Consider the following 18,675-nt stretch of genomic DNA (forward strand, 5'->3'; position numbering starts at 1 on the left):
AGCATAACTACAGCAAATAGTCGGGACAAAAAAGTAAGTTTGTAATATCCGTCAGTTCGTTATAAGCGTGTTCGTTATAACCGTAGTTTACTGTATGTACAATATATCATACATATCCGGTGAGAGATCTGATATCAAATTAAAGGCGGAATTAGCTCAGGTAAACTCGCAGTTCTTGTGTGTGTGTGTTTGTGTGTGTGTGTGTGTGTGTGTGTGTGTGTGTGTGTGTGTGTGTGTGTGTGTGTGTGTGTGACTGTGTGTGTGTGTGTGACTGTGTGTGTGTGTGTGACTGTGTGTGTGTGACTGTGTGCGTGCGTGCGTGCGTGTGTGTGACTGTGTGCGTGCGTGCGTGCGTGTGTGTGTGACTGTGTGTGTGACTGTGTGCGTGTGTGTGTGTGTGTGTGTGTGTGTGTGTGTGTGTGTGACTGTGTGTGTGTGTGACTGTGTGTGTGTGACTGTGTGCGTGCGTGCGTGCGTGTGTGTGACTGTGTGTGTGCGTGCGTGCGTGCGTGCGTGCGTGTGTGACTGTGTGTGTGACTGTGTGCGTGTGTGTGTGTGTGTGTGTGTGTGTGTGTGTGTGTGTGTGTGTGTGTGTGTGTGTGTGACTGTGTGTGACTGTGTGTGACTGTGTGTGTGCATGCGTGCGTGTGTGTGTGTGTCGCTTTATCTATCATTGCATGTGTAAATAGGTATGTATCTATAAGTATAACTGCATGGTTTTAAAGTTGTACATGAAGTGTCCTATAAACCCTTGTCGGCTGGACTACAGTTTTGTGTCTTGTCTTGTACTGTCTTAACTGGAGCGTCACACTCGTTTAAAAATGACATGCTCACTCTCTCTCTAAGATAGCTGCAACCAAATCTCAAGTTTCGGACGATCCCATGCGGATTGATAAACTGATGAGAACAAAAATATTCCCCTCAGTTTTATCAAGCTTGATTTTCGATTGAAAATATCTTAACTTAACGATATTATTTCAACAAAATGAAATTTCAGGGTTTTAGACATGTAATCTTCGAAAATCAATGTATTTGCATTTGCTTTTTTCGGTATCAATCAACAACATTAAAAAATGGTACGGGTCATGTTGTTGCAAATTCATTTCTTACCCCTGTCCTCATTTAACCAATCTGTTTTTACACAAAATTACCCAGCCACAGATTAGTCTTTACAAATTGTTGTAGGAATGAGTGATGGTGAAATAACTTCTTTGAGAGGCATTTAGAAGTTGGCGTACTTAGTAAGAACAAGAACGTCGCTCCTAATCGTAATAAAGGAGTTGTTCATCCATATATCTTATTCTTGCTTGATAGTTAAGTAGACATATTCATATTTAACAACAGTTCTTACGTAAATAACAAACTACTTTCTTTTGCCCATAAACAACGAGTGGACTGCTCTCCCTCTAATGATAGTACACACATAGTATTTCATATAGCATTAAATAATTTAAACATTGATTTTCGCTCTGGGTGTTTTCCATGCGTCAACAGTAACTACCTTCCACCAATGTGGGGATTCTACCAACAGTAAGTACCCTCCACCAATGTGGGGATTCTACCAACAGTAAGTACCCTCCACCAATGTGGGGATTCTACCAACAGTAACTACCTTCCACCAATGTGGGGATTCTACCAACAGTAACTACCTTCCACCAATGTGGGGATTCTACCAACAGTAACTACCTTCCACCAATGTGGGGATTCTACCAACAGTAACTACCTTCCACCAATGTGGGGATTCTACCAACAGCTAGTGTCATGAAGCAGCCGGAACTAATTCAACAACGTCTGTCGTAGGCTGAAGAATATGTGTTTAATGGTTTTTTGTACTGAACGCACAGGCAAGAACAGATCAAACTAAACCAATTTTAGTTCCCTCGACTCCACAGCACAATAGTAAAGGTTCTTTTAAAAAATCAATTACAATTATTTTAAAGAAATGTTTTCATAACCTGATTGTTGGGCAAGCTTGAGGAGTCCACTTTATTATAATACTATGCAAATATCATCAAACACACAACAAAATAAGATATGGAATAATGTTCGTGTATTCGGGACACAAAAAATAATCAATATTTCTTTACAACATTTTACAAGGTGAATGTTCAAAGTTTCCAAACTTGCCTTCTAAACTACTCCGGATTGGAAAGGGAATGTCTTTGATAAAACCCGTCCACAGGGAGTAGAACACTATCTTAAGATCCTCATCTGTTTTGCACCAACCTTGCAGCACCGAACGAAAGATCAGATAAAATACCCTTTCAGTCGGGCTCAAGGGAATTACCTATCTTCCAGCCATGTTTTCAAAGGATTTATCTGCCTTAAAGGGCTGACATGTCTTAAATAGCTGCAACATCTATCATACGGCGTTAGGCAAGATTCACTTTCTAATAAAAGTGAGTGAGTTGGGATTAGCGCCGCTTTGTACAGTATTTCAGATGTATCACGGCGTGTCGGCTTGATATGGGAGGAAGACTAAATGGTACAGATCTTTGACGTTTACCACTTTGAAACCAACGAACACGGATTTGGTGTAAACAAGCAACGAAATATGAACAGGTCGAACTTGGATTCGAACCCAAGTTATGAGGTTCCTGGCACGACTAAGGGACGTAACTCTTAGACGACTGGGACGCGTGGCCCTTCAATATTAGTACAAGACTTGGACATATGTTATAACCTTTTAGAAACTAGTTTGTCCCAGGAAAAAACTGGAAAGTATCATTTGTTCGCTAGACACGATGCTTTTATTAAAAATATGTGCTGTGAATAAACATAATTTGAAACAAAAATCAACCCTCTACGTTAACAAATACCTCGAGACAAGATAGGATGGTTTCGCCAAAAACCTTCCTCCTTACTTCTTCCAATATCAAATTTACGTACCTGCGTGGGTCTTCAAGATTCTTCAAGTTACATACATAAAACTTATCAAGCACTGAGTTGCCCACGTGTTCGTCGGTGTCGCAACAGATTCGAGTTTTACCCTTATTCGAAACATACAGCATAGTTTACGTTATATGAAAGTGATCTATACATCAAGGACACTTCTTGTTCTTGCAATGGACACCTGTAAAAGATATCGCATTCTTAGTGAAGCTAAAAATATTGATTTCGTCAAAAATTAAGAATGAAAGAAACGATTTAATAGAACAAAACAAAATCATTAAATCCTGAATCCTGTTTATCGTAAACTTTCTTCATGGCATATATGACATTTCCCTTGGTCATTCAACTCACAAAGTAAAAGTCATATCAGGTATATAACAAGCACGTGTAGCGATGGTAATTTAAAAGCAGACTCACTGGCGAAGCTAGCTCTAGACAAAGCGGAAATACAGCCTATTCCCTTTAGTAAACTAGAGATAAAAAGCAAAATCAAAGCCTCTATAGCCCAAAGATGGCAAGCCCACGGGGACGCAAGTAAGATTGGCAGATGGCCATACAAAATTCAACCCAAGATCCAACAAAAGCCAAACTCATACTCAAATGAAAGGAAAATTGAAATTGCTATCTCACGCATCAGACTCGGTCACAAAAAGCACTATGACAAGGTTTGTTTAGCTTGCAATCAGGCTGAAACCATTGCTCACGTGTTACTAGAATGTCAAGACCACGCCCCAGCCCGGGCTCGGTTAAAACAAGCATTGCAGTTAGATCCGCTATCTGTCATAGATCTCCTAAAGCCAAGAGATGCAATAGCGAAGGCCAAACTAACTCTATTTCTGAGAGATGGACAGCTACCCGAACGTATATAAACAGAGCAGCCAAGGATAAAAATGAAATTATATCAATATACGAAAATAGAAATCATATCAATACAAAAACAGAAATTATGTGAATACCAAACTCACAATAGATATGTGTACCCTACTCACACACATGAGTCCCAAAGAAGGACAGGTCAGCCGAAATTGCTTAGGCAGAAGGCGACCTCTTAAACACTTAATACAACAACAACAACAACAACAACAATTGTAACCTACAGTACCCATAATGGTACGATGCACTGCACAGATGTACAAAAATGTACAACTTTAAGGATAAGAACTTCTGGCTTATTGAATTTTGCGACGTTCGATGCAAGTTGTTAAAACATTCACAAACAACCAAGTTGTAAGATGTATTTTCCATTATATGTTTTGATAAGTAGCAGATTAAGTAACACGTTGTTTTGAGCGTATTGCTTGATAAAATCGCCATATGCAGACGGGATGTAATACGCTTTATCTCTGTTGGTCAAGGGTTGTGTCGGCGGATTTCCGTAGCGTTTGGGGCATATTTTCTTTTGTGAAATCCTGTATAGGTGTGAAAAAAGTTCGCCGACAGGATGGGGGATGGGCGGATTTCAAATAGGATATACTTCTGTCACAGTTAAACACTCATTTGACAACTGAACACCCTACAGGAAGCACGATAATTCCCATTTGTAATAAAACCGATTTTCAAAACTGGTTGAGTAATATAGGTAACAGCACAGACTATTGAAGAATATTTTGATCACAATCATTTTCAAATAACTATACTCCGGCATTTGCTGAGTATTGTTTGTTTGTTTGTTTGCTTAACTGATTTGTGCAATTACAAATGCTTTCCCATGTATCCTCTAATGGCGCCTTAATGCTGAACTCCACAGCTGCGAACATGGATAAGTTCTACTCCACTCTTTAATGATGATAGGTGAGCCGTATGATCAAGCCAAGAAAAGTCGTATGTACTTCAACACGTTGTTACTGTGGAACGATTGCGACACCGTTGGACCAAGGACAACGACCATCCAGTCTCATTCTTCAGGCAATATGTATATTGCCTGATCATAGGGATAGACTGTAGCATATATTTCGTTTGTTTGTTTGTTTGTTTTTTAACGTCGCACTCAGCAAAAGTCCAGCTATATGACGGCGTAACATATGACGGCTACACGTATGAATATATGCTTAAGAGTTACAAAAGTACTCAAAGATGGATTAATGGAATGATGCGCATCAAGATAGCGAGCTCGTAATTCTGAATATTTGTGGCATACTGCCAAGAAATGGTATTTATTTTCGACACAATCCAATCTTAAATTAACACAGCATTTACATGGACGTTATTCTGGGTCTTCACTTTATGTCTTCCTGTCTCAATTCTGAGCTTACGTGGGTACAATGCGTGAAGCCCATTTCTGGTATCCCCCGCCGTGATATTGCTTGAATATTGTTATTGTCACTCACTCGGAGCTTATGACAACCACAACTGTAACGAGTAAGAGATATCATGTAAGTTGTCAGTCAATGTACTTTTAGAAGAGTCCGATTAAAGATTTTTTTCATGAAGTTGAAAAGGCTTGCTTTATAGATTTAAGAGTGCGAGTGAGTTGGGTTTAACGCCACTTTTAACAGTATTCCAGTTATATCACGGTGTTTTAGATTTAAGAAATATATTGTCGTGCCAAGTCATAAAAAATGTGAATAATGTAGGGCTTATCATGTATCCTTGACGTGTTCTGACACAACAGTTGAAATACCATTTTCAGTCCTTAAATGTGATGTGAGTGCACATCACGCAAAACACACCATGGTCAGCACTCAGTCCTAACCTTTCCCCCATTAAACACGTCTGGGACGTCAATGGCACACGTCAAAATCCACCCACCACTCTCAATGAACTCGGTGTTGCTCTCACTGACGAGGGGCGGTCGGGTAGCCTAGTGGTTAAAGCGTTCGCTCATCACGCCGAAGACCCGGGTTCGATTCCCGACATGGGTACAATGTGTGAAGCCCGTTTCTGGTGTCCCCCGCCCTGATATTGCTGGAATATTGCTAAAAGCGGCGTGGCAAAATATGAGTCAAACTGACAGTGGTCGACTCATCAAAAGCATCCCTCGGACAATCCGTGTACCTCATCACAACAACCATTAGAACCCATGAGGTCTGATCGCCTACTCCCCAGCAGATATGATCATATCATTTCAATTTGCCGATAACATATAGATCAGATGATGTGTCTTTGTGAATCCTACTATCCTTTACTTTTATGGCACAGTATATTTCAACTAAAAAGAATACCCATGTCCGCTGTTCTGTATTCAGAGTTTTGTTTGTTTGCTGTTTAACGCCGCATTCAGCATTATTCCAGCTATATGACGGCGGTCTGTAAATAATCGAGTCTCAGACAGAAAATTCAGTGACTGACATCATGAGCATCGATCCACGCAATTGGGATACGATGACATGCATCAACCAAGTCAGCGAGCCTGAACACCCGATCCCGTTAGTCGCCTCTTACGACAAGCATAGTCGCCTTTTATGTCAAGAATGGGCTGCTGAAGACCTATTCTACCCCGGATCTACACAGGTAACCAGTTATAAGTGCTCGGAGACGATGGATGGTGATTCCTGGTGTACATCCAGGCATTGAAAAAACAATTTGTACATTAACCTGAAAGTACTGAATAATTATATTGAAACTTCAAACACAAAAAGGGGGCACGGGTGGCCCAGTCGTCTAAGGCGCCGCGATTCGCTGTGCAGAGTTGCGTCCCTTGGGCACGCCAGAAACCTATGATTGTGGGTTCGAATCCCGGTTCGCCCCGATTATGTTTCTAGGTTTGTCAGCACCATACCCGTGCTCGTGGCTTTCACCGAAGTGGTAAACGTCTGAGACCTGCATCACTTCGGGCTTTCCTCCCACATTAAGCTGACACGCCGTGATATAACTGGAATACCGTTAAAAGCGGCGTTAAACCCAACTCACTCACTCACACTCAAACACAAAGAGAAAACTACGAAACCTTGAACTGTTTCATTGTTAATTTCTCTTGCTTGACAACGTTACAACGATCTACACGGAAACGTCGCATCGTTATAGAATAAAGAAGTTGGCATCCATAAAATATCTTGTCGTTGCTACTAAAACATTTTCAACCATGAAACTGATGATAATATATAATGCCATTAAGATCAAATAATCACATTGTGAGCGAGTGAGCTTAACGCTACCTTGGGTAGTATTTCAGTTACATAACGGTGTGTCACCTTGACATAGGAGGTCATCTCGTCGTGTTGCAAATATATCGTGCAGAGAAACAATACACCAACTTGCAAATGAAAAAAGAATATCGTATGAGAATACAATGAATAAAACATGACCTTCATTCGTAACTGTAACAAATATTGTAAATACATTTACGTAAGGCAGCATGCCCTTGATGTCAGCGGTCAATGTCAATGTTAACTTTTTCTGTGCTCAAGTTCAAGTGTGTTGATATTGTTTACGTGTGTGATGCGATGACGAGTAGGTAACACGCTATGTGGGTGTAGCGCTTATCGTGTTACGTGCCCACGATACATATGTCACGACATTCATTCAAGGACATATGTGTTAAAGTCATCAGTATGACATTAAGACATGGTAGAGCAATTAGATGGTATATTAACATCCCTTTTATTCTTAATATACCGTGAACTTCGTCTGACAATCAATGGGGACTTCCGACAGATGTACTTTTCATCTAATGCTGATGTTAAACAGGGATATACGTGAATGGTATTTCTATACCGCGAGAGACACGTGAAGATCCGGTGTATAATAGGTCTTCATCAATCGTAAGAGGCGTAAGAGGCGACTGACGGGATCGGGTGGTCAGGCTCGCTGATTTGGTTGATGCATGGCATCGTATTCCTATTGCGTGGATCGATGCTCATGATGTCAATCACTGGATTGTGTCGTCCAGACTCGATTATGTACAGATCGCTGGAATATTGTTGGGGCGGTGTCAAACAACAAACAAACAAACAAACACTTACCCTTGGCTTTGTTAACACACTGACATCATTTGTCTCAAATCCCTAATGCTTTTTTGTATTCAGTCAAGTCTGATTTAAATTAGATAACGATTATTACATTGAAGTGCCAACTATCGATTCAGAAAAAAAATGGATACATAACTCAATAATCATCATTATGATATTTATATGCGCCGGTGATCATTTTAGATGTCAAAAACTACTATTGTAAACTGCCTGTTTTCAGATTGACTTGGTTTATTGTTTTAGTTATTGCTACACTGAAATATCATCATTTAACTAAGGAATGTATTGCAACATGGGTCAAATTTGATAAGTTATAAGGTTAAACTGTGATATTTAAAGCGTAGCACAGCAATACTTCTGCCATAAGGTTACACTGTGATAAGTTTCTGTCAATATATGAAACGTTGCATGGCATCGTATTCCAATTGCGTGGATCGATGCTCATGATGTCAATCACTGGATTTTGTGGTCCAGACTCGATTATTAACAGACCGCCGTCATATAGCTGGAATATTGCTGAGTGCGGCGTTAAACAGCAAAGAAACAAACAAACGAAACAAACCTCCGCGAGATACCATTTCAATTCCTCACCCTGAATTCGACTACAGTCTTTAGGCATGTCCATGTCATCCAAACTGCTTTACCTTCCACGTTATGTCACTTTTTCACACGGCTACCCCGTGCAATTGACACTGATAATATAGTAAACTCAACATATGACCGCTAGAATATATAGCGCGGAGAGCCATCCATTGAATTTATGTTTAACACCAGACTTGGTTGTCATCAACACATATCCCTCTAAAAACAATCTCACGTCAAACACAAAACCAGGTCCTGACTTCTTTGAAAGATAACCTCCAAATAATTATCCCGGAAAGAAAGAAAGATATGTAAAACAAAGTCAACATTGGAGTGAAAATTATATGAATAGGTCCCTGAAAATCAGTGATGACACCAGATGTTCGCGAAAAGGGTAAGCATGCTTGAGGCATTCTGGGGAGTTGTGTTTATGGTCCGAGACTCCAAGTAACCTAGAATAGGGGATAAAGGGAAGGGGCATTGATTACGTTCAAAGTGAGGACGAGCACTGACAACGTTCATTGCCAGGTGCGGGCTGGAACTTACAACATGCTTATTTAGGTGGCGCCCAGCATTGACATAATGTTGGCTGGCATGTGTAGTCAGGTCCCGTTTTCATTGTCATCTTGTAGTGTCGGGTTGGCACTAACATTGACATCATGCGGAAGTAGTTGACCACTTGTATTGACGGGCGAGGGAAATGGTCTTGTACTGACGGGTTAGGGAAATAGTTGACCACTTGTATGACGGGCGAAGGAAATAGTTGACCACTTGTATTGACGGGCGAGGGATATAGTTGACCACTTGTATTGACGGGCGAGGGAAATAGTTGACCACTTGTATTGACGGGCGAGGGATATAGTTGACCACTTGTATTGACGGGCGAGGGAAATAGTTGACCACTTGTATTGACGGGCGTGAGAAATAGTTGACCACTTATATTGACGGGCGAGAGAAATAGTTGACCACTTGTATTGACGGGCGAGAGAAATAGATGACCACTTGTATAACGGTCGAGAGAAATAGTTGGCCACTTGTATAACGGGCGAGAGAAATAGTTGACCACTTGTATTGACGGGCGAGGGAAATAGCTGACCACTGATACAAAAACGTGACTCTCGCACACGCGTTGTATAAGTTTGTTGAAAACTGAAGTTTAATAATTAACTGATACTATTGTTTGAAAATATACACCCATGTTTCCAACGGACAAAGTTAAATGTCAAGGGCAGACTGCCATTGGCGACATGTACAATGTCACGTGCGTCCTCGAACTGACAACGTGTTTTCTCAGATGGAGCCTTGCATTGATATTATCAAAGAGAGAAAGAGAAAAATATTCATGTCTAGCGGGTATACATTTTAAAACCATCATAAAAACACATCACGTGGTTATACGACGCCCGGCCATCTAGGGCCTATTAGACACCAGTTACCGATAAACGGTCAATAATAAAAAAAAGCACCAATAGTGCTACAATTGTACAAATACCCCGTGTACAAAGAGAGAGTAAAGGCAGGGGGTGCTAGCTACACAAAGAGCGGTAGTGAACATTATTGATTAGAGAGTCTCAATTAAACATATTGTTAATCAGTGGGGCTACTGGGGTAGCAAATCCTCGCACTACATTAGATATTTCATGTGGTCTGTAGGTGACCAAGATCTGAATATTTTATTGTCTTTGTCAGGGGTCGGTTTGAATTGACAACGTTCATACTCAGGTGTTGGTTAGCATAATGATCATGCATAGTCAGGTGTCGGTTGCATTGCCATCATTCATTGTCATCTTGCATTGTCATCTTGCATTGTCATCATGCATTGTCATCATGCATTGTCATCTTGCATTGTCATCATAAATTGCCATCTTGCATTGTCATCATGCATTGTCATCTTGCATTGTCATCTTGCATTGTCATCATGCATTGTCATCTTGCATTGTCACCATACATTGTCATCATGCATTGTCATCTTGCATTGTCATCTTGCATTGTCATCATGCATTGTCATCATGCATTGTCATCTTGCATTGTCATCTTGCATTGTCATGATCATTGTCATCCTGTATTGTCACCATACATTGTCATCATGCATTGTCATCTTGTATTGTCATCATGCATTGTCATCATGTATTATCATCATGCATTGTCATCTTGCATTGTCATCTTGCATTGTCATCATGTATTATCATCATGCATTGTCATCTTGCATTGTCATCTTGCATTGTCATCATGTATTATCATCATGCATTGTCATCTTGCATTGTCAACATGCATTGTCATCTGTAGGTGACCAAGATCTGATTCTTTATTCTCACTGCCAGCCGCTGGTTTGAATTGACAACGTACATACTTAGGTGTTGGCTACCATAATTATCATGCATAGTCAGGTGTCGGTTGATATCATGCATTGTCATCTTGCATTGTCACCTTGCATTGTCATCTTGCATTGTTATCATGCATTGTCATCTTGCATTGTCATCTTGCATTGTCATCTTGCATTGTCATCTTGCATTGTCATCTTGCATTGCCATCTTGCATTGTCATCTTGCATTGTTATCATGCTTTGTCATCTTGCATTGTCATCTTGCATTGTCATCTTGCATTGTCATCTTGCATTGTCATCTTGCATTGTCATCATGTATTATCATCATGCATTGTCATCTTGCATTGTCACATTGGCCAGTCCGGAGCCAAGCGCTGTTTACTTTGCAGCATGTTATGGAAACGTGAAGCGAAACGTGAATGTTGACCACGTATACTAACGGGCCAGGTGCTGATGATGTGTATTGACGGGCGGGGTGCTGATGATGTGTATTGACGGGCGGGGTGCTGATGATGTGTATTGACGGGCGGGCTGCTGATGATGTGTACTGACGGGCGAGGTGCTGATGATGTGTACTGACGGGCAGGGTGCTGATGATGTGTACTGACGGGCGAGGTGCTGATGATGTGTATTGACGGGCGAGGTGCTGATGATGTGTACTGACGGGCGGGGTGCTGATGATGTGTATTGACGGGCCATGTGCTGATGATGTGTACTGACGGGCGGGGTGCTGATGATGTGTACTGACGGGCCAGGTGCTGATGATGTGTATTGACGGGCGGGGTGCTGATGATGTGTATTGACGGGCGAGGTGCTGATGATGTGTATTGACGGGCCAGGTGCTGATGATGTGTATTGACGGGCCAGGTGCTGATGATGTGTATTGACGGGCGAGGTGCTGATGATGTGTATTGACGGGCGGGGTGCTGATGATGTGTATTGACGGGCGGGGTGCTGATGATGTGTATTGACGGGCGGGGTGCTGATGATGTGTATTGACGGGCGGGGTGCTGATGATGTGTATTGACGGGCGAGGTGCTGATGATGTGTATTGACGGGCGGGGTGCTGATGATGTGTATTGACGGGCGAGGTGCTGGTGATGTGTATTGACGGGCCAGGTGCTGATGATGTGTATTGACGGGCGAGGTGCTGATGATGTGTATTGACGGGCCAGGTGCTGATGATGTGTATTGACGGGCCAGGTGCTGATGATGTGTACTGACGGGCGAGGTGCTGATGATGTGTATTGACGGGCCAGGTGCTGATGATGTGTATTGACGGGCGAGGTGCTGATGATGTGTATTGACGGGCCAGGTGCTGATGATGTGTACTGACGGGCGAGGTGCTGATGATGTGTATTGACGGGCCAGGTGCTGATGATGTGTACTGACGGGCGAGGTGCTGATGATGTGTATTGACGGGCCAGGTGCTGATGATGTGTATTGACGGGCGAGGTGCTGATGATGTGTATTGACGGGCCAGGTGCTGATGATGTGTATTGACGGGCCAGGTGCTGATGATGTGTACTGACGGGCGAGGTGCTGATGATGTGTATTGACGGGCCAGGTGCTGATGATGTGTATTGACGGGCGGGGTGCTGATGATGTGTACTGACGGGCCAGGTGCTGATGATGTGTATTGACGGGCCAGGTGCTGATGATGTGTATTGACGGGCGGGGTGCTGATGATGTGTACTGACGGGCGGGGTGCTGATGATGTGTATTGACGGGCGGGGTGCTGATGATGTGTATTGACGGGCGGGGTGCTGATGATGTGTATTGACGGGCGAGGTGCTGATGATGTGTATTGACGGGCGGGGTGCTGATGGTGTGTATTGACGGGCGGGGTGCTGATGGTGTGTATTGACGGGCGGGGTGCTGATGATGTGTATTGACGGGCGAGGTGCTGATGATGTGTATTGACGGGCGAGGTGCTGATGATGTGTATTGACGGGCGGGGTGCTGGTGATGTGTACTGACGGGCGGGGTGCTGATGATGTGTACTGACGGGCCAGGTGCTGATGATGTGTACTGACGGGCCAGGTGCTGATGATGTGTATTGACGGGCCAGGTGCTGATGATGTGTACTGACGGGCCAGGTGCTGATGATGTGTACTGACGGGCCAGGTGCTGATGATGTGTATTGACGGGCCAGGTGCTGATGATGTGTATTGACGGGCCAGGTGCTGATGATGTGTATTGACGGGCGGGGTGCTGGTGATGTGTATTGACGGGCGGGGTGCTGATGATGTGTATTGACGGGCCAGGTGCTGATGATGTGTATTGACGGGCGAGGTGCTGATGATGTGTATTGACGGGCCAGGTGCTGATGATGTGTACTGACGGGCGAGGTGCTGATGATGTGTATTGACGGGCGGGGTGCTGATGATGTGTATTGACGGGCCAGGTGCTGATGATGTGTACTGACGGGCGGGGTGCTGATGATGTGTACTGACGGGCGAGGTGCTGATGATGTGTATTGACGGGCGGGGTGCTGATGATGTGTATTGACGGGCCAGGTGCTGATGATGTGTACTGACGGGCGAGGTGCTGATGATGTGTACTGACGGGCGAGGTGCTGATGATGTGTATTGACGGGCGAGGTGCTGATGATGTGTATTGACGGTCGGGGTGCTGATGATGTGTGAACTGACCAGCTTCTCTTTGAGACGCATCAGCCTTCATTTTGACCCCCTGTAGACTTTCTTCCTGGGTGGGGGAGCAGCATCAAAGTCTACCTGTTTCAGCTTGGCACCTTCCGACTTCTCAATGCCTTGAAGCAAGTCCACAATTTTGTACAGGTTGGGATGCAGATGTTGAAGACGTTTGTTGACACTGGCAACACGTACCTTCCATGTAGACCATATCAGCTTCAGCAAGAAACCTCAGCTGGCTGCTCATCAGGATCTTGTCGTCTTCGCCATCTGCCATTTTCTGCCATCCCTGGTAATGGTCCACAGCCCCTCAAGGTGAACATCAGGCATGAATGTGCAAACATATTTTTGAACAATTCCATTTTAATATATTTACGTGGTGGACGCCATCTTGTCCGAAACTGTAGACTTGCCCGTATGTTTATACGGGCGTGGACAGATAGACCTCTTATCGGATTATGTTTGTTGTTCATGTCCTAGTAAACCACGAAAACTCCATCCCATGGAAGGGAAGTAAATATTTCAGACTAATAAACTTCTTCTTTCGACTTTTGCAGATCATTAATAAAAACTGTAAACGAAAAGGGCCGTTTTCGCCATTTTGGGGGTCGATGTTCACAACCATCGGTCCGTTTTGGCTCAGTGCCGTCTTAGCCAGCACCAGAGTGCATGAATATCATGAACTTTATAACGCCCGATTATGATCTTGCATGGTATACGTGATATATACTTCACTTAAGGATTGACTGTGTATTTTTGTCGGTTCATTGAGGTATGAATCGAAAAACCGACGTGCAAACTTTTGTAAGAATCCGGTACGCGGATTCATACAGTTTGCACATCGGCTTTTCGATTCATACCTCAATGAACCGAAAAAAATATACAGTCAATGCTTATAATTAAATTCGACAACGTAAACCATGTTTTATCTACAATAGTTTAACCAAAAACAGTTGCATATATCAAAACAGAAAAAAATGACGACATTGATAAACATTCCAGGTGTAGGAATACATACAGTGGTGTGACATGAATCAGGTGATCGTTTAATTTATGCACATAACTTGACACGCCTACACAGTCAGTAGCCAATCAACGGAGAGTGGGATTAAAACAATGTTCATTGGACCTGTCAATTAAGGCAAGAGGCGAAAAGAACTGCAACAGTCAAACTGTAACGAACCGGAAGAAATATGTCCGAGAGAAGGCGGCTGTTTCAAATAACATGGTCATTTACCGCGTGCCTCAAACATTACTTCCCTGATTATGGTAAAACACAGTTGGAGAAATGCTAGTTAGAAATGAAACCCGAAGACATGTAAGTTGAACCGAGGCGAGCGGGAAAAATACAGGCGAGCGAGCCTGCACGTTTGCTGTTTCATTCATTCTCGGCCTTCGGTTTCAAAGGGTAGTTTAGACAATGAATATGCATGAAAGTAGCTAAATGTCCTGTGCATGACGATACACGTGAGCAGAAAGGGAATTCCCTCGACTGTAATATTGGGATTCCCCGACATTCCGCAATAATAAAAGTAGTGCGCCGCGGTGGGCGTGGCTTAATTTTTTACATTCATTGGGAAATGAATGCAATAAACACGTGACCAATTCAGCTAATCAGAATGCAGGAATTTCCATAAACACAACGGAAATTTAATTATAAGGAGTTGACATCAATGTTTTACTCGGACTAATTCCACACTTGACATCAACACGTTTCCTGAATGTACTCCTCCTTCGTGAGGCCTTGCCCATAGCCAGGGAATATATTAGCTTTAATAACAGCATAATCAGCTGATATTATAAGGAAAAAGCTGTACGTTTTTTCGTAATCATTTGCCAACTTCTGTAATTCAAATCAAACAGTTAGCGGATATTATAATTTAAAACTAATACTATACACTCATGTTTCTCATGTCAGAGGCAAAAACGCTTTAAAAACGTATAAAAAGGGACGGCATTCTTCCAACGGGCAAAGAATGCCTTAGATTATGTTGCAGTTGTTGCAAGGCAAAACATATCGGGTACAAGGTTATGACAGAAGATACACACATGAGTGGGTACCCGGTAGGATGAGATGGTAATGTGGCTGTTAACCTTGTATACTCCCCAGGGAGCGGAGAATGTAAATCAAGTGCTCACTGATCCATTAACCGGGGTAATAATACTGAGCGTTATGAGCATCCACTTGGTGAATGGAATCTGGCGCATATAAATGCAAACGTACATACAAAAATATCACAATAAATTAAACTGAAAACAATATGCTAAAATGTTCTAAAACAAATTAAAATACATTACAAAACAGTTACCTATTTTAAGTTTTCCTACGTTTAAATAGAATAGAATAGCAGGTCCTGGCAGTATACAATATAAGATCTGGGTTTAAAAATTCCAATAACATTATCAAGGGACATCAACCATCGCCGTTTTTTTAATTCAATTCACAATAAATGTGGGAAATATTAAGAATATTTCAAGAATTACAAACAGAGAATCATATGCTCTTGGTTTCCTGTCATTGTCTAGCACTATAAACAAGCAAAGTATGTTTATTGGTTTTTATCGCTTTGTCATATTCACTAGTACTACAAACAAGCGAATTATTTGGACTTGGTTTTATGTTTTTGCCATGTTCACAAGTACTCCAACAAGCTAATTATTTGCACTTGGTTTTATGTTTTTGCCATGTTCACAAGTACTCCAACAAGCTAATTATTTGCACTTGGTTTTATGTCTTTGCCACATTGCTGTCATTATTTTGTCAATAACGCTTTTACCAGAACATAATCAAGAACTATGCTGTTTCTCCAAACAGCAATCGGACTCTTAAATACAACTATTCCGACATTTAAAAACACTTCTTCAGTTCATGAAGAAATGATGAAATTAGGCTCACTGCTATCTCATTACTCATTTGCCATTTCGCAAAATCCTGGCGTCATCACCGATTTTCAGTGATCCATTCATATAATTGTATCGTTATTGTGTCCTTTAAGCCTAATGGAATCTGTCTAGTCGGATAACCGAGACTGGGTATTCCCTTACATGGACGTTTTATATTTAAGGACAACCGTTTTTCTATATAAGAACATCAACAAGGTCACCTTCAGTTGACAGCGTCGTTTCCCCCTTGATCAGCAGCACGCATGATTCTGTACTCAAAGACGCTTCCAGGACAATAAGACATCATTTCAGTGGGCAGAAAGTGGATAAGCGGTATGAAGAAGAAGTCGCCAGTAGATACCTTCATTACATTACATTTTGAACAGAAATGGCTGAGTTATCGTGAGTGATTGAGTGAGTATGGTTTTAAGCCGCCTTTTGCAATATTCCAGCAATATCACGGCGGGGGACACCGGAAAATGGGTTTCACACATTGTGTGGGGAATCGAACCCGGGTCTTCGGCGTGACGAGCCAACGCTTTAACCACGAGGCTACCCGACCGCCCCGGTGTTATGTCCATAAACAGGTTTTTCAATATGGTTGCTGTGGCGGCCATATTTAAAATTGGATTCGAAATGGGATGCAGGGAACAGGTGTGTGAAGTTCAATTTCTTTGGATCAGTTGTTTCTTAGGAGAAGATGTTAACGACACGCTGACACGCACGACTGACACATAGGCCAATGGACTAGCTCTTTTGACTTTTAGTCAGGTCAACAAAAATTATGAAATATTTCTACTTCGCACTCACTGTAATAGTTCCTTGGTATTTATGACCAAAGCAATCGGTATCCACATTTTACGTAAAACCCATGTTAGCTAAAATGATTGCGGAAAATTCGAAGAATCAGATGTATCACGCAGCAATCCTGTTTAATTAACGACCTTGCAAAATATCCACAAATATAAGTTTGAACACGTGTTAATATCTATTTCGCCAGAAAAAAACTTTTCTGCTTAGTCAGTGATATTAGATAGTACAAGTAACTCGCAACCAGAGACACTCTGCTGCTCAGAGTGGCTGCCCCATTAGTCCTTCACATATTCACATTCGCCAACAGTTTATAGCCGGATTGTTGTAGACATGGTATAGGATGCAACAGTCAGACAATAGGAACATCATCCCGAGGCAACGATTACTTGATATGTGTCTCTGTATATCGTATTGATTTGTTTCAAGTAACATAATACGTGAACAAATAAAGTTCCACATTATCAAATTCAAATTCATATTCACCTTATTCAGAAGTCCAAGCCATCTGACCCATAGTACATTACACACATCTAACATTTATAGATGCATCTTAATTTCTCCTTTGGTACAAATAACTTTGTAAAAAAAATTGGCAACTTAAGCAATTTTTGTGAATTTGAAGATGTACATAAGTTTGCTGCAGCCAATATAGAATTAGAATTAGCTGTTTATTCTTGCAAGTACAAATTACGTTCTACTGCATAACACGGGCAATAAAATAATACATGAGATTTTTCACAAGACTTCGGGATCATATAACTCACATTTATCTTTACGGAAGTTTTGTATACCAAGAAAATTCATACATGATTTAAATTTTAACAAAGCTTTTTTATAACATACAGAGTTAATATCTGTGGTGGACACCAGAAATGGGCTTCACACATTGTGCCCATTTGGGGAATCGAACCCGGGTCTTCGTCGTGACGAGCCAACGGTTTAACCACGAGGCTACCCCACCGCCCTGATGAGTCTTGGGAGCCATCTTGGATAGGGAAGTAGTGGATTTTACACCTTGAGCTGCCAACTCCACGTTCTGCAACACGTCCCTATATTAAACAACATGGAGAAGAGGACTGTTGTTGGTTCCTGAAATGTGATATATTGGGCATTTAGGGAAGCTTATTTTTGTCTGAGAACGTTACTTACGTTAAAAGCATCAAGTCTCTTGTTTGCAAATTTCAAATTCAGGAGGTGAGGTTAAATGGGGTTTAACGTCGCGTCCAAGATTATTGCACTTATATAGCGACGTGCATGTACGTGTGTGTGTTTGTGTGGCTGCTTGTACTAGTCCGGACTGATGCCGATTTATAGTGCTAGCTCACTGAGATACCATGCCACAGTTTAACATGAATACCCCACTCAGACACAGTATACTGACCAGTCCTTGTTTTAATGCCGAGCGCCAGATAGGGTAACAACAAGTACCATCTTTTAACGTCTTTTGGTATGACGCGGCTGCGGATCGAACCCCAGACCTTCCGCTCTCCGGGCGGACGCTCTACCACTAGACCACGGGGGCGGTCCCAAATTCAGGAACATCAGGTATTGGGGACATATTCATGGTTGCACCGTCACGTATTCATCTATTACATACACTAGGTACACTGATGATGTATAA

General features: G+C 42.1%; 1 protein-coding gene across 1 annotated transcript; it reads right to left on the minus strand.

Annotated features, from left to right (window-relative positions):
- Nucleotides 1-11,139: 11,139 nt before the first annotated feature.
- On the minus strand, nucleotides 11,140-13,389 carry LOC125374419 (extensin-3-like). Its single transcript, XM_048385297.1, has one exon. It carries the CDS (start codon nucleotides 13,387-13,389, stop codon nucleotides 11,140-11,142), a length of 2,250 nt encoding a protein of 749 aa, XP_048241254.1.
- Between the last annotated feature and the right edge of the window lie 5,286 nt (nucleotides 13,390-18,675).

Source organism: Haliotis rufescens, unplaced genomic scaffold (assembly GCF_023055435.1).
Source record: "Haliotis rufescens isolate VD_foot unplaced genomic scaffold, xgHalRufe1.0.p SCAF_57, whole genome shotgun sequence".
In the NCBI taxonomy this organism is placed as follows: domain Eukaryota; kingdom Metazoa; phylum Mollusca; class Gastropoda; order Lepetellida; family Haliotidae; genus Haliotis; species Haliotis rufescens.

Coding starts and splice junctions, on each gene's coding strand:
- LOC125374419 (XM_048385297.1), bottom strand. CDS start 13,389: ATGAAGGCTGATGCGTCTCAAAGAGAAGCTGGTCAGTTCACACATCAT.